Below are 25,445 nucleotides of genomic sequence, written 5' to 3'. Positions count from 1 at the left end.
CCAAGCTGTGAGCCGACGTTCCAAAACTCCTGAGGGTTGTAATTGGACGAAGATGTCCTCGAGCCTGCTGGGTAAATCCTGCTGAGGAACTTCTGGTTATGGCGAACAAAATCTGCACCTGAGATTGGCAACACACGACACACAAAGGTCAGAGGTCTCGCCTGACAAATATTTATTGATGAGGAAGTTCGGTGATTCAAACTTCACAGGTGACTTTCCTATGACTAATTCTATCTGACTTAGTCACAATGACTGTGATGCAGTGACACAGTGAAAGCAGTAGCATAGTTACAAGATTGTAATTTTACAATGCGTCATTGTAGATTCTTGACAGTACAGATATGATTCTTGTTGCTTTTATTCAAAACATTAACTGTATCAGGAATCTGTAAATAAGACACACAAATGATCATCATTTTAATTTAGCGTCAAATGGATTTTTTTTTTTTTTAAAGAATACATGATGAAACCTGAATGTGATGTGAGGTTTGTCCTGATCCAGCCTCAATAATTTCCTTCTTTCTGGATAGACTAGGAAAAACTTGCACACAGCTACAGCCTGTGATCGCACCATAGCTGTGTCATTTGCTTGTAGGGACTGACAATGACAAGACACTACAAGTTTTTTTAGAGCTTCACAGTAGCTGAGACTGTTCATGGTGCCTGCAAGCCAAGCCAACCAGCTCATAACATTTGTGTGTGTCTGGAACTTGTCATTTCTCCTCAGCAGAAACATATTTCATTTCTCTACATCACTCTGCTTCTCCAAAATACTGCCGCACAGTAGCGTGATGACAGTTTAACTGATTATCAGTTGATTCAAACCTCTGTGGGCTCTTTTCACTTCCCGAACATTGGGGATATAAGGCACATTTCTGGGCCTGTGCTGTTGTGCTTTATTCCCTAAAAAGTACTCCCTTATGTTGTATATGTCATGTTTAATATGCTTTGCTTTCGCTATTATGGAGGTTTATGGCCTTGGGTATAATTGCATTTCTTTTCCAAAGATGATCTGCAGGGACTTCTCCTTTGAGCTCAATAGATCCATAAATCATGTGAATCTGCTGGGCTCATCACAATGATATTTAATATGTAATATAATATTTGCAATTAATTATACACAGTCTTTTATTATTTCTAAATCACGCTTCCTTTGTCTCATGATTTCAAATCAATAAATGACATTGTACCTGAGGCTTTGGCTAGCTTGCGCGCTTTCTTCTCTGCCATAGACGTGTTCTCATAGTAGTTCTGATTATCCTTAGAGTGAATGAAGCTGATGAACTTAACAGACCTGGTGTATATGACCAGGTCAGATAAAGCCTCGGCCACCACCACCTTCTTCTTCTACTCGTTACATTTAAGTAAGAGAGGAAGACAAAACAAAGACAGCAGCTTTATCTATTTGTTCTCATTAAAAATGTCTACATGTGCTTCAAACTGTTCTTGTCCTCACTTACTTCCTTCTTTGACCCTGCCTTGCTGGGAGACCAGAACTTTGTTTTGGTTTGAAGATCCTCATCCTCCTCATCATCATCATCATCCTCGCCCTCATCTACACTCTCCTCTGCCTCTGTCCCTGATGCCTCCTCTGCCTTCACCTGAGGCTTTAACTTTTTATTCTTGATGAGGATCTTATACTTCAGGTCCTGGCGTCCCCACAAATACACATTATAATAAGAATTCACACGTGAATAAATGCAAAGTCATCTTAATCATGGGTACAGACATTCACACCAAACTTGTAAAACCTCAAAACACTCCTTTTGCGCAAACCACCCCCTCTATGATTTGTCACAGAGAACCTATACTTCAGTAGACACATCCACATCACACAGCCAGGTATACTAGGATAAAGAAGCAAAAAACAGCAGGTGACCCAAATCACTGAATCACACATCTGCTGCTACATCTTACCACCCTGGCTCCAAATCTGTCAGCACTCTACAAGTCTCTCTGTGCAGATGAGCTGTGATATGCTAAAAGTAAAAAACATTATAGTCTCCAATTTGGAAGCAGCTCCATGGGGAGTTACACGACAGGATGTCACCCTGTCAGTGTCACATATACTGTATGCACAGGCAAAAATATGCTAAATAATTACAGAGCTGCCGACATTAACAACCTGTAAAAACCCATGTAGTATGAAAATTACAAGCTCCAAAGCTTCCTTTGGCACTGAACTCTTACATTGCTGCTACACAAAACGATAGAGGCTTTGCTTATGTCGATGTAATTTAGGATATTATACGAGGTTCTTGAAGAGAATTTTGCCTCATGTTGATATTAAAAAATAAAGAAGAGCAATAACATGTGAACAAACTATGGCTCATTCTAACCCCACAATAACACCATGGATAAATAGAGAGCAGACAATTGGGTTTACCATCCTTCCAGTGGTTTTGACAATTTGGTAAATAGATTGAAAACCTCTGCTCTAACTGGTTAGAGGGGGGAATAAAGTAATGAAAAGCTCTGGGCATTGCATATTGGTTCCACTTTCATAATTGGATGGCAACTTGGGTCTGAAGCTGCATGAATTTGACACATGAACACTGATTCAGTGACTTGCTCGGGGTTAAGAGTGAAGATTAAACCATTAGCGCTGAGGCTCCTACATAAGCCCACCCTTCCTGAGTCATAGAGATAAAAAAAGATATGGGAGATATGGGGGGAAAATAATCTTATATGCACACTCAGGATAAAACATAACTCCTTTTTTGCAGTAAATTCCAAAGCAGTCGAAGTCAGAGGCAGACAAGAAACTCCAGCGAGACAGCACACATTGATCCACACAGACAGAAAAACCCTTCATCCTCCTTGTCATATTCAATAGACTGGAGTGACTGCGTCTGCATCTTTCAGGCCAGTCACTCACTCATGGGTTGACGCAGATGTTTTCAGTGGAGAGCCCGAGCAGGTTCATTCTAAATGAACAATCGGGTCAAGTGTCTCAGCGTGTTTAAAATGACGGACACTTCTCAGGATCAATCACATCACATAAGATTCTCTGAACCTCATGATTAAAGATTAAAGAGCCTTGCAGATGTCCATCTACCCCTATGTCCCAGTGGGGGAGACAAGCAAAGGAAGCCTCAGAAAGATACTAATGAGGCCCTCCGTGGCAGCAAAAAGGTCTAATTTTCCCCGTGTTTTGCTGTGCTGTGACAGACGATGAAGATTAATACATACAAATACCATCATCCCCGTGCCTGCACCCACAGCTCTAACATTAAACACAGATTTTGCTTCTGATCTACCATTCAGATAGCCAAGCTCTCACTTCTTCTGAGTCTTACATTTGGGCTTGGGAGGTCTCCAGTGGTTGGGTGATCCAAGGGACTTCTCAGCAGCTTCTCCCCCAGGATAGAGATAAGGTAGTGGGCCATGACCTCTTGCTGCTCCCGGGAACAATGGTTTTCCAATGACAGGATCACTGGGTAAGCAGACACCTGTCAGGAAATAATCCCACCAGAAAAAAATCAGCATCCAACCCTTATTTCCAACAATTAGCATCAACCTTGATGTAGTCTTCTGCTCTCTCTGCAATGTCTTCAGTCACACACACACATCACAGAGAATGGCCTGAACCGCCTGAATCAAAGACAACGTACTATCAGAGATGCTTAGAGATTAATTAGAGCAAGTGCAGCTCAGTGGGGTCTTCTGGAGCCTGGAGAGGCAGGGCTGGACATTGAGTTTGATGCCTGGGGCACCACTCCAGGAAATATGTAAGGTAACATATTACATGCTGTTACCTCAAAGGCATGTTGCTCCACAGTGGTGATGACATCCTTAAAGAAAATCTTTGTGGTCAGGGTGTAGCCATGGTAGACTACAGGCTCCATATCTGGCCCATCCCAGCAGTCAATCTCCAGACAGCGGCAGCCTTTCCTCAGAGCACTGTGCCAAACACACACACACACACACACACACACACACCACACACACACACACACACACACACACACACACACACACACACATAAAGAAACACATGTACATACACTTAGCTGTGGCAAGGCTATGATAAGCACTTAAAATGTGCTGTGTTAGAAATTAAAAGTGAAGAGGTGAGGCACAAACTGGGCCATTTCTTTTCCAAACACAAGATCTTTCAAGCTTTCTGACAAGTCAAGCCATCACAATGGGAGACATTTTATTAACTAGCCTGAATAATCTATAATAAACATTAAAATCTAATAATTTATTCCAATAACTTCTTCTGTCTAAGTGGATCTGGAGCCTCTCCTAATGTGACACCAGAAAATGCTGCTCTTAGATTTCCATTTCTGTGTTTTCTTCACATAAAAATACGGTCGTTTGTACAGAATGTATCTTGGCTTTGCAAGATATTGCTTTCTGTTGGCGGTGGACAAAAACTATTTGGCTTTCACAGCAGAGGTGGGGCAAATAATCACTATACAATGGTACATTTTCTTGTAACTTCTGATGCAAAGTTATATCACCCCTTTACTCCAGACACTCACAAATGTGAAATAGTTCTGCTTTTTATGAATTCGGCCTTTTCTACGAGTTTATTGCTGTTTTAAATTTAAATTAGGGCACACACATCTATGGATGTTGTTAGATACTGTAGTCTTTCATCTCAGTTATGTTTTTCTCCAGAATCACAAAAATGTCATGATGATTGTCTCATTCTAAATTGTGCATTACACAGTATAACTGCTGTGTGCCTCTGTTATTGTGAGCAAAGTATAGTCATAGTATCATGTTGTGATTGCCTCCTGCATTTCAGAGAATGAATGCCTGGAGGATCTAGGCTCACTTTGATCTATTTTAATATCTTTTTAGATAATTTTTATTTGGGCTGTTTGGTTTTTATTTTTATTTACAAAGAAATTCAAGTTCAACATTTAGGAAAGGCTTTTTTGCTTTCTTTCAAAGAGTTACATAAGAACATTGATACCACTTTCATATCTCTGTGTTCAGTATGGAACTAGAGCTAGAAACAACTAGCCTAACCTAGCTTAGCATACAGACTGAAGACCGAGGGAAACAATTAGCCTGGCTCTCTCCAATGTTCAAAAACACACCAGCAGCACCTCTACATCTCACTAATTAACACAGTGTATCGTGTTTGCCTAATACATATACAAACAGATATGTAAAAATGACAAATCACTTTATTCACTTCCCTGAGACTTGACATGGCAGTGAAGTTACTAGGTGTGGTGTGGTCATGCCTGCACAAAACAATACATTCAGCATCAGGTAACCTCCACCATAGTCAGAGGTGCTGCACAGAGGTGGTGGGCTGGTCGATGAACTGTCCTCTGTTACAAAATGCAGTTACAGCATTCCAGCATTGTTTAATACATTTCTGTTTGTGATTAAACAAACAAGACAAACAGACAGAACAAGAAACAAATTTTAGGTTGTAAAATGTACATAATTGTACATTAAGTCATCTGACAGAAGTGAGTGGAAGTGAATAGAAGCTACTATGGTCTAGGTGATGAGAACTGTGCTAATGTGCAAAAGTTAAAGAAAAAATTCACATTCATCCCATGGTTTTATGAATCTACTTCATAAACATGCCAGAGACTGGAGAGAAACACAAACACAGCTCAGGCAAAGTCCACACACGCAGCTGTTGGAAGTTCCTAGATACTGTATATGATCACTCAACTGAGTCACTCACCGACATTCACAATTATAGGTTTGGCCCCACTGTTGAAAAAAAGATATTAAATAAAAAGCAACTTAAATTAGAAATTAATTATACTGTTAATTTTTCTTTCATGTTTTTCTTTTATAAAACATTTTTTGGTTATTTGTTTATGTGAGCAAGAGGGATGGTTAAAAGCCACCTCCTGCCACTTTGTTGTCCTCTTGAGATGACTCTTTCATTATCTAAGTAAACCAGAGCTACCAGGCCACTAGGCTGGAGTGTTCCACTCTACCAGCCGGCCAGGGCGCTCAGCACTTTCACAGGGACCATAAATACAGCACTTCTGCTGCAATCAGCCCCTTTTGTAATCACCTCCATTGTCCCATAAAGGCACCACAGCAATTTCACTGTCTGCCTCAGCACATGAGTGGGTCAAAGAAATAAGAGAAAAAGACACTATCCAGATAACACATGTAGGTTTGAAGGAGACATCTTAAAGATGGGATAATGGAGTGTTGAGGGGCATTTCTGTATCAGAGCTAAATCACTTTTAAATTGGCCTTATCATTTGTTTTGACCTACATAAAAAAAAACAGAGTAATGAAATATCCAGGATTTAGCAGATTAGCTCATGTTGACTAATTTGCAAATAGTCCTTAACCTGTGTCTGTGCAATTTCATATATTGCACAGGTTACAGAGATAAAAACAAAATTTGTGAAGAGTCATAGAGGTAATTTTTCTCTGGAAGTGGAGGTTGTTTTCTCAAGTGCTGCATCATGATGAAGAACAAAAGCTGTATTGTACATACTATACTTTCTTACCAAACATAGGCGTCCAGGTGGCTTTTTCCTACTAGTTGATCTCCAGTCAGGTAGGTGTTGTGTGATGAGGAGATGACGTAGCTGCTGAGAGGCTGATCCATGTCTTGGTACACCGATGCATGGGTTTGGTCAAACACACAGCAGTCTTTGGACTCCATGTACCTCAGGAATCCCTCAAATGTCATGGACCTGCTTTCTCTGGCTGGAGGAAGAGGAAGGAGCAAAGTAGCAACACTGTCAGCGACAGGCAAAAGCAGTATCAGTTCCTCTACCAGCTGCAAAGCAGTTTTACGAAACAGAAGTACTGTTCCTGGTGTTGCCATATTAAAACTATTCAAATTAATAATGTCAAGACACAGTGGTGTTTTCAGCTAAATGCAAGCATCAGCATACTGTCATTCTCACAATGACAATGCTAAAATGCTGATGTTTAGCAGGTAGTGTTTACCATGATCATCATCATCAATTTTAACGAAAAGAAGACAGAAGTGATTGTTTTTGGTGGCAGCTCCGAGACCCTCTGTCTAGATCTAGGTTCCTTGGCTCAATACCTAAAATCCAGCGTCACTAACTTGGGAGTTAAGGTGGACTCTGACCTCAGACTTGACAATCACATCAAGACAGTTGTGAAGTCAAGTTTTTACCAGTTGAGGCAGCTGGCCAAAATAAAGCCAATTCTTTCAAAGCAGCACTTTGAGACAGTAATCCACGCCTTTGTCACCACACGGCTGGATTACTGCAATGCACTTTATGTGGGGGTTATTGGGTCCTCCATCAACCGTCTTCAGATGGTACAAAATGCTGCTGCATGTCTTTTAACTGGCACACGCAAATATGACCACATTTCCCCCATTTTAGCCTCACTTCACTGGTTGCCCATACATTTTAGGATTCATTTTAAAATTCTTTTATTTGCTTTTAAATCTCTCAATGGTCTCGCCCCTCCCTACCTCTCTGAATTGCTGCAACCATATTCACCCACCCGCTCTCTCAGGTCAGCTGATCAGCTGCTCCTGAGGGTGCCAAAAACGAAGCAAGCTCAGAGGGGACCGTGCTTTCGCTGTGGCAGCCCCTAAAATGTGGAACGATCTGCCTCTGCACATTAGACAGGCATCTTCCTTGTCTGTTTTTAAATCCCTTCTTAAGACCCATCTCTTTTCCATGGCCTTTGACAGCTTGTAAGATGTGATTTTATTTTATTGTTCTATCTTATTTTATGTTATTTTATTGTTTTCTCTTATTATATATCTGTTTTTATTGATGTTTTATGTCTTTTAATTTATCTTGTGTTTATCATTTTTATCATGTACAGCACTTTGGTAACTTCTGGTTGTTTTTTAAAGTGCTTTATAAATAAAGCTGGATTGGATTGGATTGGATCATCTAAATTTAGCATGTTAGCCTGCTAACACAAAACACAAAGTAGGCTGGAGGAAATTATTATATTAATTTTACAAATATTTAAACCAAAGTATTAGGCCTGCTGCTGGGACTAAAAGAAAAGTCAGTGGCTCACCAAAGTCATTAGAAATCATCCTTAGGGCACCATTACTGTGCAAAATATCAGGGCACTATATGTACTAGTTATTGAGATATTCCAGTCTAGGACAACCAACAGACAAAATCTTGTCATCTGTACATCCAAGCCACTAGCATGGCTATAAACTAGCCCTCTCAAAATGTATCTACTTGGTAAAGATTACCAGGTGAACAGCAGTACTCACTTAAACAGTTCCAGCTAGTACAAATAATGAAACATGTATATATTCCTCTCACCTGTAATTGTAAATATTGTAATGTATTTTCCATAATCATGCCTGGAAGAATCTTGTAATACGATTTCAAACACCCCTACATTGGACTATACCATTTATTAACCTTGACGTCCACAGACGTGAACGTCCCTTATGCCTGCGTCACTCCGATCAATGGCTCGTGTCATCAAGTCCCTGCTCCCGTATTCATGCAAACAAATAGAGACACTGTATGCAAATGTAAGTAGCAGTAGCTAACAATCTAGCTTGTTTAATACACTTAACTCTCTTACTTTCAGAGTTTCTGAATTAGACTGTCAAGTACGTATGTTAGCTAGTTTCTAACTTTAGCTAACTAATGTTAGCTAGCTGATAGCTCACTCTTTCATTTCCAGTGTTGGCTTGGCATTTCAATACAACAATGGTGTGCAGTCGTGAGCAGTGAGGCAATGGAGGATTGGTTGTTTTAGAGATTTAATATCAATGTAGTGTTTATTATTTAATTCTTTTGTGTGGCTGTGGTGGTTTAGTTAGTCTTTTTCTTTTTTGATATTAGCTTTTATAATAGGCACCCCTTTGTTTTCACTCAGGAATTCAGTTGTAACTGGTTGGGTAATTGAACAATATTAAAAATCCATGTGTGCTGAAGGCTAAGTAATTGTATTGAAAGTGGTGTAAGGTATTTAAGTACATTTACACTAAGTACTGTGCTTAAGTACAATTTTGAGGTACTTTTACAGTACTTGAGTATTGTATTGAAGTATGTGCCTGTGATGTGCTGGGTTCCCGCCCCCCCTGGAGAAAAGGTTTTCTAATGACCATTGCTTTAAGAAACATAGAGTAACTGAGCTTAATATAAACCTGTATCATAGGTTATAGCAGGAAAAGCACAAGTGTGATCAATGTCATTTTTTTGCCATAGAAATGGGCAGCACGTAGTCTGACACAGCACACAGTTCTCCCTTCACTCACCTGCTTCTTCAATCTCATATCTGTCAATTAAATTCTCTGCTGTCTCTGTATTTGCTGTGAGTTGCATCTGCTCCTTGTGGAGGAACCTGAGGAGGGCGCAGGCAGGCAGAGTCCTCTGGCCTGAGGTGTAGCATTGGTACAGATGCTGGATTTCAGCCCTCCTGGAGGAGGGGGCCTTGCTTTTCCTCATCTTGCCCTGCAAACAATCATTATAGCCTCTCAATCCCTTGTCACTGATCCTGGAAAGTTATTCTTTAGTTTCTTTGTGAAACTTACAACTTGTATAAAATCATCAATTGCAATTCTGAGAAGAATATTGCATGTGGCTACAAGTAATCCTCAATTTCCCTTCTACAGAAGGAAATTGAGACGTAATAATAAATTAGGTCCATTTAAAACACACCACTTCACATTATTCTTCACATTGTCATCTTGTAGATATAAGACAAAGCACATCACTTGTTATCTTAAAATATACAGGAAATACTGAAAGAAATGTCAGACCTCAGATGTATCCCAACATTTACCTGAGCTCACTGTTAAAATTCTACTTTTTCAAAATTCAGCACGAGAGAGAATAAGAGAGAAGTCAGGGTTCTCACTCTGCACAAAGTTCTCCCGCCCTCTCACCCTCTACTCCTGCCTCCCTCCCTCCACTCTCTGTATCTCTTACTTCCATCAAATACTAAGGCAACTTCTATGTGGCTTTCTCATTGTAGTCCCTCTCCACTCCTTGTCATTCCTCTCAGTCAGTGAGACAAAAGTGTCTGTGACTTTCTCTGGCTTTGTATGTGTCTTTTCCCTCCATACCTTTCATCTCTCTGTTCTGCAGCCCTTCACAGTTCAGACATATGCCTAAGCCTGTGCTGTCACTGGGTACACTGCAGTGGGTCGGTCCCCTGCTGCATCTGTCGCCTCAGTGTGAGCAACACAAAGCAACCAGATCTGCAATGATCTTCATGAACCTTTTATGCAGAACCTGCAGTAACTGTATCTGAGACAAGAGGTCCTCGTAAAGTGGTGTATTGTGTGTAAAATCACTAATAGCTGGCCATTAACCCAAGAAAAGTCAGAGATCTTACATAAAGGTCCTTCATACTTAGCGTGTTAATGTTTCCCAGCCAGTAAACCACTCTCACTGAGGAATACAACACCAGTGGGACTGAAATGTCAAGTTTTAACTGAAAACTCAATAAGATATCATGTAAACAACAGCCTACCTCAGATATCAATAGTCTCTGTGCTCCTGTAGTATGAATATTTTAACAGGAAATCAGCTGGTTATAAAAATCAAAACAATCTGACTTTTTCAGCAGGTCTCTGGGGAAGTACACAAAGTTGTTGCCATAGTGACAAAACATTCTGATTCTATGGGCATGCTGTATAAAAGAATATCAAAGATTGTAATTGTATTGCATATGGCTTTCTCTGAAGTATGGCACAGGAAGATTAAAACTCACCCACTGTCTGTCTCCTCTCATTTTTCAGACATGGGCCATGGAAAAAACAGACAGAATAGGATATGTGAAGAAATAACTTTTACCTGCATGGTGCACATTGTCTGTAGTGAGTAAAGAGTCTTTCATATTTTTGACAAAGTCATTACATCTCAGTGTGATTAGAAAAAGTGACAACACAGTACACAATAATCAAATATGCTCATGTTTTGACCAAGCTAAGTCACAATACACTAATTATTTCCATCATTTATAAAGCTCTACGTTTGCAAACTCTGCATTTTGGCTCATAACTCCTGAAACAAAAGGAAGAAGCGAAATTCAGCCATTTTGAATAGTTTGCAAACATCCAAACATCCTTCTTTACCAAGCTGTTATTTGGTGGTTAGCCATGCTAGAAGGGATTGGCAATGTCGGGAAGTAGGTCAGTTCACCACTTTGGTGTATTGACAACTGTTGGATGGATTGCCATGTAATTTTGTACAGACACTCATTGTTTCCAGAGGATGAATCCTAGGTTTGTTGTTCCTTTAACCTTTTATTAAGCACCATCCAGTCAAAATTTTAAATTAGCCACTTCTTTTTGTGACCAATTACCTGCAAACTTTATTGCCACCATCCACTTGTAATTTGCTGTGTTTACTGCTAATTAGCAAATGTTGGCATGCTAACACATTAAACTAAGATGGTGAATGACTGTGGTAAAAATCAGTAAAACATTAATATGTCAGCATTGTCATTGTAAGCATATTAGCATGCTACTACATGCTAATTAGTTCAAAGCACTGCTGTGCCTAAGTATACCCTTACAGATCTGCTAGCATGGCTCTAGATGCTAGTCTTGTTCAAACATCATAACATTTGACAGCAGCACACATCTACTAATAGTTATCCTATACAATTTGATGGCATTACTTCTGCAAAGTGTGCAACTGGAGCAAGTTACATGATCACTGTTTGACCAACTTGAAATTTAGCATAAACCATCTTTGTCTGAAGCCCTAATATTCCTGAACAGGGTGCAGGGATTCTCCAAAAATCTTGCCCACCATCAGTCAATTAGCATTAGCAATTTTCGAGCTCCATGTGCAAACCAACATTTTATAAACGGGTATTTATTATAGTATTAAAACCTACAATTGTGTGACCTTAGCAGATGTATGAGCTCTTTGAGTGCTCCCCACTTCACCATCTGATCCGGCCAAAATGACTTGCTTGTGATTTCGCACAACAGTATGATAAATTGAAGCACTGGCATCCCAGTGTCTGCTATAACTTTACAGGGTGCTGCTGTCTGAATAAATCATGCAAATAAATGCACATAGTCTATGCAGCACCAGAGACTGATTTTAGTTTAATTTAATGGAATAAAGTCCACATTCTCCAAAAAGTCAAAGCTATAGTGGATACAAGTGTGAATACTTGATAAAAACTCATCTATGCAAAAGTCAATGAAGCATGGAGAACATAACCAGTGATTCTGTGATGGTTGTTTTAGCAAGTTTGACAAGAACTTCCTCTCTGGTTGTCTGTGTAAATCTGAATGTTATTGATGTGGTGTGAATCACTGGTGCACAACAATAGTTATTGCCTAGTCATAGGCCAGCAGAGTCATTCCTGTCTACACCAGGCTGTAATGGTTTGGCCTTCGGCCTGTCAGAGCCATTGGGCACACAAGTTTGATGTGATAATTCCCAGGCAGTGAACATGAAGCCCTGTATATGGCCCTTGTCTCTGCATCACTGCACCTCTCTCTCCACGGTCGGTTAGTTGGTCTCATTTTGGAGCAGAGCATGCGTATGTAGCTGTCAGTTTTTGCTTCTGTGCTCCTGTGCATCTGTGCATATTGAAGGGTCAATGGTGAATAAAAGATCAGCAGTCCATACTTGTGATTGTGATTGTGAGTGTGTGTGTCTGGGGTGTGGGTGGGGAATTTAACATTGCACATGTGGAGCTCAGATGCACCAGCGTTTCAGTTCTGTTCTGCAGATTGTGGGAAAATCAGATCACTTTGCTTTGTATCATAGTATGATGTGAAGAGATCAGGGTTTTATCTTAACCTAGGGCTCAAGTTTAATACTGAGTCAAAACGGCACCTGTTCAGATGCTTAAGATGAGAACAGCTGAGACTTTTTCGAACTGTGACTTGAATAGGTGGGTGGGGGGCAGACCATGTTTCCTTTTGATAATTTATTCCCAGCTGGATTTCCGCCGGCTCATTTGGTATTCATTGGCCTGTTGGAGTCTTGAGTCAGGCAGCAGAACGCCAGTGGTTAAACCTGATGTCAGGGGATAACTGGAGAGGTGAGGAGCTGAGAAACAACAAAAACTGACAGAGACAAATACATTGATTTACTAGAAACTGCCTTTGCCAAATATGTTTAGGAGGAAATGTAATTGCATGTTTCTCCCAATCTTGTAGCACAGAGAAGTCAGAAGGAGGAGGGCAGGGTGGGTGTTTAGGCATTTGAAGCAAAGGACTTTGAAATCAAGACCCAAGACATCCTGTATCCCGTTTGTTGTTTAAACTACCAAAACACTTGGTGAAGATGTAGAAAGTAGTAGTTTTGGTCAAATATTTATGAGTCAATGCATGCAATCTCAAAGTCAGTGTTAATTGTCTTAATATTTAACAAACTGATTAAATAAAAAAATGTAATCCAGTCAACTATTATTTTTCCTACCAAATGTACTTGCTACTGAAAATGAGTTGCATGTTAGAGTAAATAGTAGGAGACAGAGGTGCAAACTGGCCTGCTGTTTATCACCTGTAATATAGTCAAATTGAAAAAAAATGTAGCAGCTGTAAAGTTAAATGGAGTCCTATGTAACCCACACAAATACACTAATACACAATCTTTATCTCGACCGCAGATTCACATTGTTATACACACACACACACACACACACACACACACACACACACACACAGAAATTGCATGCTGGCTGAGTTTATTGCCAGCTGGGTGAGGAAGATAATAATGATGGGCTCATTATTATGAACAATTGTTTTATTTTCTGGATCTCTCCACTTCACTGTCCTTTTAGGTTCTAGCAGAACTTTGTCATCAGAAATCTTGGATTTGCTTCAGTTTGGAGTGAAACTGCTGAAAACACAGCAGTTTAGAAAAGTTAATTTCTAACTATGAAACAAAAGAGTTTATCTTAAAATTCAAAAATCAGGGAAAAGAATTAGAAGGCTGTGAAGAATCTGCTGTTCGTAGAAAATGAATCACAATTCATAGCTGCTTAGTATTCTTGCTAGTCCATTCTAAAGATATTGCCATAGCCCTAAGCAACTGGCCATCTGTTAGAGAAAATTACCATCCAGCAGCATGCATGTTGTCGAGGCACCAGAGTCATCTTTCTCTGACAGTGCTAGTGTGTTGAGAGAGGCAGGCAGTTGGTTATTAGGAGAGATCCCTGCCAAGGGAAATCAGCGAGTCAAAGGAGCAGGCAGAGATGTTCATTTGTTATTCAGCTCAGGATGGAGACAATGATACAGATCTAGATCCATCTTAAGGAATGTGTGACACTGGTGATACATGCATACAGTATGCAAGAACCTACATGTTGTGACAGCTCCTCCATATCCAGCTCATGCCACCAAAGACAAATAGTCCAGTTATACAAAATCAGTTTGACATAAGAAAGAGAGTTGTGTGGACACAATGGTTAAGCAGTATTATTACTGCAGATCTCAAATAGGGCTACCTCTCTTTTTGCCTGTGCTTATCACTTCTCTTTTCTTTTGGTAGGAGACATGGAGAAATGTTCTAAAGCTGACATGGCTAACTCTGATGAGGTGTCATGCTTTTTTTTTTCTCATTATGTTACTTTGCAATTTGTCAAAAGACTCTTAAGCGACTTAAAGTGAGCTAAATATAATGAATTGGCCAACACTTTGCATGGCTTATACAGAAGAGTATAGCTATAATTAGAAAGCACTACTATGAAGAGTGCTAATTTAATTAATGCTGTTACAAATTATGGCATAATTGTCAAACTTTTGCTGACTGCTGTTTTAATTATAGCTGGTTGCAGCCAATGTTCAGTGATCCCCAGCAAATTACATATCCTCTCTGAGTCGCAATGTGCTCTGCCCATCCATTTTCTGTGCCATCCTGCCCCATAATAGCCATGGGAGATTAATTGGTGTCTCTTAGCCTCACTGACTGCCAAGAGTGATGTGAGGGAAGTGCGTCCACCTGACCGGGAAAATTAGACCATTTAGCTTTCTATCGAGGTTCACATAGCTGCTCCATCCTCCCAAGTAATTCATGCACCCATATTAACCTAAATAGAGTTTAGGCATCCTCCATAAGACAGCTTATTTTCTAGAGCATGTAAGAAGTGATAGTGTTTGGGGCAAGTCAATTAGGCATCTGTCCATATGTGTTTGTGCATGTGTGTGGCCCACTGCCGTGTGGACACAGGCCACCCCTGGCAAAGAAAAAAACAACAGCTTTGTACTGTTCATCAGAGAACCAACGATCACCATAATGTAAAAAGATAGAGTGCTTTCTGAAATACTCACAGTGGTAACAAACTGCCAGAGCTCTCACACGAATCACAACCTAATGTTATGAATTAGGAAGCCTGATTCAGCTTACAAGCCCCATTAGTGAGGGTAAGAGGCTCTAAAGATGCAGCTTTGACGTGGATAAATATAAGGTTTTGCACAGCCGACAGAGGCAGTTAATGGGGGTTTCAGGGTCATAGATCCTGTTTTTATGAGGCAGGTTGTGAAAGGCAGGACTTAATGAACTGCTTCTTGAGGCACAGTGTCGGTCATTCACAATGCAGTTTGGTATTTTTGGTAGATTCCTAATCTCCAATAGGAGAGAGACACAGCAGGGGCTGAACACTGCAGTTTTGGTGTCCATTACCACAATTTATCCCATTCACAGCCCATCTGTATTGACCAAGTCAACACAGTATAGTGCAAGGCTTGCTTTTGTTCTGTGCTCGTTTTGTCACTTTAGTTGGCAGGGGTGCACGCAAGTAGTACATGTGTAATGTAATGTGAAAAGGTTGCATAGCTACTACTACTAATCCAACTGAGCAACATAACCTCAGCCTGAAGCTCTGTGCACTGCTACAAAGTCCCTCGACAGGAGCTCATGTAGGGCCCAGAAACAGAAGATCTTTGTTGCATATTTAAGGGCCTCACTCAAGCGCTGGGCCACGCAAATCGCGCAGGGTATCATATCAAAGGCAAGAGCCTGCATATAGATTTCATACTGTGAATATCTTGACCAAAATGATCTCAGTATTATTACCTAAATCATTATCAAAATAAAATTAAAATCTTTAGCTTCAGCATACTTTAATAACTAATTTTGCATTACTCTCACTACCACTTGTATTTTTCTGAGGGCTATTCCACAGCCATTTGAATTATTTATCATGTTATACGATTTGGTTATCATTTCATCTCTGTTAACAGACACTATGCCCTTCGTCTTGTGAAGCTTAGCTTTCCATCACCAGAGCTCTCAGAATATAATGTGTTGACACCTGAGTGAAAAGGTGTCACATGCAGACGCTTTGCATTTATGCTTTCTGACAGCTTGTCAAAAAGTCCATGACGGGAGAAAAAAAAAGACTTGCCTCTCTGGAAGTGAATTGTTGGGCAAAATTCATACTGATATAGGAAGCATTCATATTCGAGTACAATGCTGGCGGGGGAGAGGGCAAGACATCTAGACATCAGAAGTACAAAAGGAAGATCTTTTTTTGTGTATCAATATTTTCTGTGATGGGTGTGCATCTGCTTCATATCTGAAATGTAGCTACAGTGAGAACAAATGATGTCAAGGGGCTAATTATAGGGCACCACCTGTGTCTCTGCAACCCTGTCAAGTATACTATTGTCTGGGTTAATTTTAATTATATGCATTTATTGCTGCTTTTAGATCCACTGTATTGTTTTGCACAGATTTTGTCTTTCAAATTACTTTCCCTCTCACACTGAATCTGATCACTTTAGAGAAACTACTGACCATACTTTCGTCCATCACTCCTTATTAGAGTTTCAATTCATTTTCATGAACCTTAAAGTCCCTGTGACTATGATGCCATCAATCAACCAGTAAACAGCATACCCCTGACCACCTGTGCTGTCCAACCAACAGACAGAGTAACTGATCACTGTTAAAGTACGAAACTGAAAGCATCTGCCGCCCTGTTTGAATTTGTGGTAACAGGTTATTATTAATGAGGAGGAGGAGGGAGGAGGGAAAAAAAGATGTTTAATTATCTGGATGTAATAACTGGATTTTTTGTTTTTTTAACCCAAACCTTTTGTCTCCACTGCTCTTAACATGGGTGCTTGAAACATTACCACTGTCTCCTATCACTTCTGTTACACCAAAGTGCAAGAGCCAGTACCTCTTGGACCACAGGGACTGAAATGAGCTCTCCCATCTTGGCTCCACTGTTGCTCTGCTAATTAATCAGTTGCTTGGCAACATCTGGCGGGGACATGGTTTATGGCAAACAGTCTAAACACCTGTTATGCTGAGGCAGGAATGGGTGGAAGTTGAGTCATTGTGCAGCACATCAGGCCTCTCACACTGTGTAAATATCTGGCAGCAAAATGGAGTTTGACTGGGACATTTACATATTTAGGCCTCCCTTGCTCCGGATTTGAGCAGATGATTGGGTTTCTATTCTAAATGAACACAATAGCCTCGAGAATGTTGCAACTGAAGTCCTATTTATATTTTTTCACCAGCATCACTTCATCAGATCACAGACTGCATGCCCATTGTAGTTAAATGAAATGCATGCAAAACATTTCTGCTAGTACAGCTAGTGTAAATAGAGGATTTTTTTGACTTTATAAATGTTTCCCTCACAATCTCATTAATCCCTCACATCATATTCAAACAAAGCTTAACTACAAAGCAGAGATTTCCAAAGGGTACCTCCAATTATTACCAAGCCTGTGTCCTGTTTTCCTTCAAATCCTCAAGAAGCGTGCTCATACCTGCAGGGACGTGGCAGTAATCCAGGGTATCTTATTGTCTCACATTTTTCATACTGTTACCCTGGCATCTGTCTGTTTGCAAAAAAAAGATAGTCTGTGCCCTCTTCATAGCACTCCACCTGACTCATTTTTAAACAATAGGCTCTCTGCCTGCTATTTTGACATAAATGTCATCACATATGACCTCAGAGCAACAAAATGCTGAATCTGTCAGGTGATATGTAGCTTTATTTCTTGTTTCTACATTAAAGTTGGCGTTTGTTAACAGTGAATTTAGGGCAAGTTATTCCTCTACTTATCCTTAAATTTACATTTCTTTGACTGCACCTCTCCTTTCCCCTCCTTTTCAGTCTCCTTTTACATCCACACAGACAGAACAACTTCACTTCCTGAAAGAGGAACCCATGCTTAGCCTGGATGGAGGGTTGTACGCTGCAGTCTGTCTCAGTGCGCTAAGGGAACTCATTTATCACAGCTCACTAAATAAATCAAGAATCCATTAATTGCATTTCACAGCAGTCATGAACTGCAAATTAGGAATCAAGGAGCTCATTTTGTGTACACTACTGTAATTTGCATGGTAGTCACAAATGCAATTATTTCAATCTTCCTCTGATTCTTTGCCAGGTTTTGCTCTTTCTGTCATTTTCCGTCATGTTGTATCATATGATGATGTTTTTTTTTCTTTATTTCGACACTGTACACAAATAAGCAAAAAAAAAAATGATACTTGAAGTTCACATGGAGGCTAGAGGAAGTAGAGAATAACATTGCGTCATTTAGAATAAATATTTTATTGGAGCAGTACTCATTAAGCTGCTACTGAAAACAGCTGATTTTCTATCTTTCCTTGTCATTAAAGGCTGTTTATTGTATATTACACCTCATGACTCCACGAGAGAAACCTCCCAGATATCTGAACAGAAACTAAGTTATAGTTATAGTGTTAAGGTGGCCTTATTCAGAGTTGGTCAGCAACTGGACAGATGTGTTGACATTTCCCCCATTGTAGTGAAAATTGTTGCTCTGGATCAACAGGATGTGAGAAGTAGAGGAGTGGAAATTCAGGCTTGTGGGAGGGTGATGCAACTGGGATGGCATGTACAGAGATGTTAATTTGTAAGATTTCTAAAAAGATGTGCAAATCTCTACAAACCAACGTAGTACCATCCTTGGGAAATCTGCCATAGCTTTAGAAGTGGTGTCAATGGATTTCATTCATTCATGGAGTTGCCTAATATCCGAGTCGTGATTAAGCCTCATCATCAGGAAGATGCTACTTGCACCTGATGACAAGATTGTTTACTCGTAAACCGAAACCACGTAAATCCGCTGGTGAATAGTTTCTTGGTTTAAGAAATATTCTGAATGACTCAGCTGAGGAAAGAGATAGCTAAAACATGCCTACCACTGAAACTGAGCAATTGTGTGCGGTTGCTATTCAACTTTCCATATAGTAAGGATTAGACAGTGAATCAAAGGATGGCCTCAGTCTGAGGAATTGTGATTTGATGAATGTTGTAAATGTGAAGTAGGAGAAGGGACAGGTGAAATATTGGTAAATGGTTAACATTCACAGCACAAAAGCTCATGCAGGGAGTTTTCTATGATACAATTCCTACCTTTCTATGCCCTGGTAAACTTTCTTGTCATCAGTGAGCTCTTTGATCTGTGGCTATAGTTATTTGCATGTGTCAGTGTGCGCATGTACCGACTGCTGCTTTATTGTCACTTGTCAAATGTGTAGTGTATTATGCTGCTATCGAAACTGCTGCTCTGCCTGCAGTATCTCTACTTGGGTGACATTAACCCTGTCTTCTATCTATGTGTGATATCCCATATATAAAGATATTGTCACAAAAGTCATCATTATCATATTCCATCCATCCATCCATCCATCCATCCATCCATCATCATTACTGTCAGTTTAAAGGGTTTGCTCACTCTTTATTTATTTTACCTTTCTGCTGAGCACAGCAACTGCACTGAATGTGAGCCATCCAGCCGATCAAACACTGATTAATTGTCAGCCTGCAACAAGAGAGGAGTGAGAGCAGCAGAGGGAGGAGGAAGTATAGAGATGGGCAAAAAAGACGATAGCAGGGGGATAACTGTCCATGCAAGCTTTGACAAGTCCAGCCTGAAAAAGAGCAAGTCCTCTGACTGTGTATACATTTCTAGTGTGTGAATCCAAATCTGTGCATACCTGTTCCTGTGTAGATCTGTCCATCTGTCAGTCAGTGTGCGCCTATGGCTTTTTGTAAACCACAGGTATGCAAGCTTTTGTACTTGTATGTATGTAATGCAGTGTCTTTGTTACACAGCACAGCACTTACCCCGCTGACATCCATCCCTCGCTCTCCTTTCCCTGCAGGAGGTCAGATGTGTGACATCTCATCAGCCAGGCTGCAGTTGAGATAAGTGAGGAATCAATACTTATTGATTAGGAAAGCTGCCACAAGAAGCTCATCCCTTTCCCTGCCTGTTTTGCCTCAGCATCCCAGTATAGAAAGCAGATGGCCCTGCTTACCCAGTGGTACTCAGCACACGGGACGTGTTTAGTGGCCCAGACACAACCTCTCCACACGACTCAGCTGTGTCTGACCGCCTGTCCAACAGACTGACAAATTTAGATTCTTATGCAGACACACACATACTGTGGCACCACTCTCATGGAAAGAGATGTCAAGGAATAAAAATGATATGATTTTGAGGAATATTGTTAAATACAATTTAATCACAGGATGTATGATTAAAATGTTTTTTTTTGTTTGTTTTTTTTCTATTTTTCAGTCTTTAGAAAAAAAATTTTTCATTATGGTGAGTGGGTATAAACCATTCTTTACATTTCTGTGTGATGTGCAGTAAATGCCCGAGTGTTGATGTACTACCTTAATGCTTACTGGACCTCGACGAGGGAGGAAATGAGCTCAGATTTCCCACAAACCCATCACTCCCACTCATCAATTCAGAGCCAATTTACTGCCCCAGCCCTTTTACTGTTGCTGACACTGGTCATCTTACGAGAAGGCTCAACTATATATATTTATGTTTTAGTGTTTGGTGAAGTTTGGAGCCCTATATTCAATTCTCCACAGGAAACAGTGAACTCACTATACCTGAACAGGTGTGGAGTGTGAGGTAAAAGCCAAAAACTGACTCAGCGCAACATGCCACGTGCAATCTGCCACATAAGCAACTTAAATAAGCCACTAGTTAGCTTGTGCACCAGGAAAAAGGAGGTTTTAATTTAATTATTTTGTGTTAGTCAGTGATGATGTGGTTTGACTTGTATTTGTTTCACAAATATTACTAAACATGACACATACCACGGACACTGTGTCACAGAATTTTATTAAAACCATTTATTAAAACCATTTGAAACAAACCTTGATATGTTTGAGTAGAACTGTGCCGGCAAATGACGGGAAAACATTTCCTCATGGTTTACACATCATACTATTTCAGATTCTTAGATATGCCATCCAAACCTGTTGGCTGTGTTTAATTTCATATTCCAGTACATTGACACATTGTTTGGGAGTTTCACTTGTGACTTGTGATGCAGAATGACTGAAAGTCCCTGTTTTGCTTGGGTTGTTTTATTAACATGCTGTAAACTGCCCGCCTCATGAGGTCTCTAAGGACAGATCGTTTGTGGTCGAACATTAAATTCTTGTCCCACATGTCAACATAACGTGGTGGGTTGTATAAAGCGGTGTGGTTTCTAACTGCATACTTCATCAATCATAGTCATCTATCCTTTTAGGAAGTTACTACAGAGTGTGGCATCATTATGTAAACAAATAAATAAGACAGAGCACCCACTCAGAACTCTCAGTAGTTTCAATTTCAGTAGATAGCTCATTTACACAGTGCTGAAGGATGTGGGTCGGGTTGTAAACAAAAAAGAAAACAAACAAACAAAAAAAAACCAAAAGAAAAACAAGAATTTCTGTGACAGATAGGGTGTGCTTCAGTGGTTGTGAATCATTCATTTTCTTTTTGAGTTGACTATGAATAAACTCCACTGAAGACCATGATTAAGCACACAGAGAATCACAAGAATCGGCACAGGAGGAAATGGACAGAGGCATTTATTTTCTGTGGAAATCCAGGATTTCACAATAACTTCCTGTGTCTGAGTCATTAGACTTAACAACAAATCTAATGAAGAAATCCCCAACAGTGTGCGCAACTAAACAACTTTTCATGTAATACAAATAAGGACCTGACTAAAGCCATAATGTTACTTTGATCATGAACATGGTGGTGCAGATCTCGCTGTTTTTGCGTGACCTTGAATTTTAAAAACTCCAGGCCCAAAATAGCCCCAAGCAGAGCAGATGTTCATACATAAATATGTGTGCTGTGATGTCAAAGACTGGGTCATATGTTTCCTTCCTTTTCTGGAATATGTAATTTAGACTTCTTTTACATAATTAATTACTTTGGAGGTTACTCCATTTCAACTGGATAGTGGGATATAGACTGTATTTTATTTACCTTTTTTTTAAAGGCCAGTTGACAGAGACTGGGTTATGTTATGCTCAAATGCTTGTGTTCATTTTGCTAATTCAGCATGAAAAAGTACTTTTGTTTTCCTACTTTTTTCACTGCACATAATGTGAACACAACATTCTGTGTACAAAGCTTTTTTCTAATGTGCTGGGTGAGATCGAATCACATCTATATTGCAGTGTGTGCACCTCACTAAAATCCAATCATTTCCTTATTTTCCATATTAATACATATATATATATATATATATAACAAAAAAGTTGACTTTATTATAGCAAACTCCAGATTCATTTGGGAATATCAGTGTTGTCCTTGAGGAGTTCTTGCTAAATTATTCCTGGACGAGAGCCTTTCTCACTGTCGCTCACATGACCCTTGATGCCCTGAGAAGATGCTCATGACCTGTTTGTCACACTGCTCTGCTTTCCCATCAGACACAGGATATGTGTGTCAACAGGGGAGGACTTCATGCTGAGACATGCTGAATATTGCAAAGCCAAACAGATGTTCAGATGTTGTGGTTGCACTTGTTATACAGTACATGTCATCAGACTCTATGTAAAAAAAAAATTTAAAAAAAGATAAAGTTTCTTTCTGTTCATATTGAATGTATGTAGTCGTGGTTGGTTTCATATCCACATCTTAATTAAGATTGTACATCACCTCAGACATTTATTATGTCTGCAGTGGAATAAGGCTTCATCCACTCCCACAGAGTCAGATAATCATGCCTTTACATTACATTACACTAGCACTCGGCCTAAAGTACTTCTCCAAGAACTGATCTACAATCTGCTACTTAAGCATAAATACACTGCAGGGTGAAGGCACAGGCTTGCACTCATGAAGATGAAACCAGGAGGTGCTGCGCATCACGATTTGTGATGTCAGCACATGCAACGAGCTTTAATGAGCAGTGTATATAGGAGAATCACACCCCTTTCAGGTTATTTATGCATTATATCAAAGTGGAGCTTGACCCGGATCAATGTTAAGTAGTCCTTCATCTTCATTAATAATCTACTCTATTACTTAAACACCACAGCGGGGTCTTTTGATCAATGATGGCAGCTGCAATCAATAGAGAACCACTATGATTTAAAGTGCTGTGCATTTACAGTAGCCTTTTGTAGTGCTTCCTAAGTACAGATATCAATTAATAAAGCAGTTTATGATGCACAGAGAGCTGGAGGGAGGCATGTTAATTTCATTATGTATACACAAAGGTCCGTGTCTAAACCAATAATGCCTAAAAACAACATGTAGGTAAGGTTACCATGATTATATTAGTTTAGATATTTAACAGTCTCATTAATCTTGAGAGGTTGAGCACAGATATATGATACTTCATTCCTGCCTGGTTCTGCTGTTGGTCTTACAGTATGGCTAGGACTCATAACCTCAGTCTGGAGCTCTGCAGAAAGTAACACAGTCAACCTTTTCAGTACGTAAGCACTAATAAACTATCACACTGAACACTTGTCCAGCTCTGTTTAATTTACATTGCAAAATAAAACCCAGTCAGTCTGGGAAAAATAACTTCTTTTGCAATGAGATGCAATGCATTTCCTCTCACAATCACTACAGTCACAACTGACTCAGGCCACTTACAGCATCCTCTAATTACAAAATAGAGTACCCACTCATTCAGTTTTAATGACACATATCACTAGTGGAAATCTCATAAAACTTGGAAAGAAAAACATTTGGACTGCACCCAGAAAAAGGCTTTGGATCCAGTGAGGTCATGACTGTGGTGAACAGAGAGTCATTTGTGGGTTGGGTTTTTGTCAGGCTGTGACTAGCAGTGATTCAGGAATGTGTGTTTAATGATTCAGAGGTGAGTTTTGAGGACTACACCTCCTTTCAGGGTCTTTTTTCCACAAGTTTTCAAAGCCGAGTGATCCAAATTCCTATCATCTGTATTGCTACTACTGCAGACAACTGCAGCTACAACTGATTTAAGTATTATACCATTTTTCCAATGTTGCCTTTTACCCTCACTGCTGACTTGACTGGCCCTAATAGCTGTACTGGTTTGCGGGTTGTGCATGCCAATCAAATGATACTGTGTGTTGCAATCGGAGAGGCACAGATGACATCATATTCACATCATTGAGCAATGTGTAAGGGATGGGATAAACATGCAGCCCCATAGGAAGTTATTGTGCCCTGTAATTTGATTTTTTTCCAGTTATACTGTACTCTTTATGTGGACTCAATATTGTCCTGCCTGAGGCTCTATCTGTTATTTTTATTTAATCACATAATAACCAATTTCCCCCCAGTAGTTGTTAGCTGGCAATATAATTAAATTCCTTCATTTACAATCCACTAATTTCAAAGCACAGTGTGCAGGCTGAAAGATGGCTCTATCTGTGCAGGCTTTTGATGCCAGCAAATGAGAGGTCTGCACAGATGCCAAGTGGCTCCAGTCTAAAGAGGAGAGTCCTCCCTCTTACCTAGCACAGACCGGCACGGGGCTACTGCTGAGCTGGCACCAGAACGAAGCCCTCCAACAGCTGCTTCATAATGTGCATCCATTAATTACATTCTGATGCCTCAAGTCTTGCCTGTGTTGCTGAGCAGAGAACCCTCACCTTGCTGAGCGTGGAGCAATTATGTAAGAATACGTTGAACAATGTTAACCAGACTCTCTCTTGCACTTTTACATATTCAGACCCTGGGTCCCCTTCAGGAGATGAATTAATATTTTGTGAGTTGAATTGAGTCTTTGAGTGGCTGGTTGCATTGTGTTGTTCAGCTAATTGTGTTTCTTTTATTCTGTCTACAACAAGGAAGTGGCCTTGTACTTACAAGAAACAGAGAATATTAAAAGATTTCAGTTCCTTAAAAGACCCTTCTGAGTCACTTTTATATTTGCATAACATTATGAACAGTGCCTCAGTTCAGTATAGTGTAGATTTTGTAGATTCCAGAGGAATCAGGTACTGAAAAAATGAATAAACAACTGGAACAAATCTGCATGGGTGAAGGACTTAAAGGCTCCAGATCTGTTTGGCTTGTTCTCAATTTATTTCGATTTTTCTATTACTCAACTAAAAGGTTTATACACAGCTTGTCCTGTACTAGCTCTAACTTTTGTAGAAAGACAAACATACTTTGTCACTCTGATTTAGAGGCGCCCACTTTCACTAAATGGTATTGGTTTGCTTGAGTGCTGATGATATACTATAGTGAAGCATATATCGTTCACCCTGGCAACTGTGGGCTGCAGTTGACAAATGTCTGTTCCAGCTAAAAGAAGAAATACATGAACTGATCCATG

General features: G+C 39.9%; 1 protein-coding gene and 1 long non-coding RNA gene across 2 annotated transcripts in view; one reads left to right on the top strand and one right to left on the bottom strand.

Annotated features, from left to right (window-relative positions):
* LOC130176859 (1-phosphatidylinositol 4,5-bisphosphate phosphodiesterase zeta-1-like) overlaps positions 1-10,484 on the bottom strand; it is a 17,530-nt gene extending 7,046 nt beyond the window's left edge. Inside the window, 8 exon segments of the mRNA XM_056388245.1 lie at positions 2-118; positions 1,191-1,401; positions 1,461-1,649; positions 3,300-3,452; positions 3,759-3,903; positions 6,459-6,660; positions 9,185-9,380; positions 10,405-10,484. Of these exon segments, the coding sequence (XP_056244220.1) occupies positions 2-118; positions 1,191-1,401; positions 1,461-1,649; positions 3,300-3,452; positions 3,759-3,903; positions 6,459-6,660; positions 9,185-9,374 (1,207 nt within the window). The 5' untranslated portion in view covers positions 9,375-9,380; positions 10,405-10,484.
* LOC130176860 (uncharacterized) lies at positions 8,281-25,445 on the top strand. Its single transcript, XR_008828927.1, has 3 exons — positions 8,281-8,452; positions 10,673-10,750; positions 20,010-25,445. It is a non-coding gene; the product is annotated as an uncharacterized LOC130176860 (long non-coding RNA).

This window comes from Seriola aureovittata, chromosome 10 (assembly GCF_021018895.1).
Source record: "Seriola aureovittata isolate HTS-2021-v1 ecotype China chromosome 10, ASM2101889v1, whole genome shotgun sequence".
Taxonomy (NCBI): domain Eukaryota; kingdom Metazoa; phylum Chordata; class Actinopteri; order Carangiformes; family Carangidae; genus Seriola; species Seriola aureovittata.
Note: the sequence above shows the minus strand (reverse complement) of the source record. Positions and strands in the feature narration are given on the sequence as shown.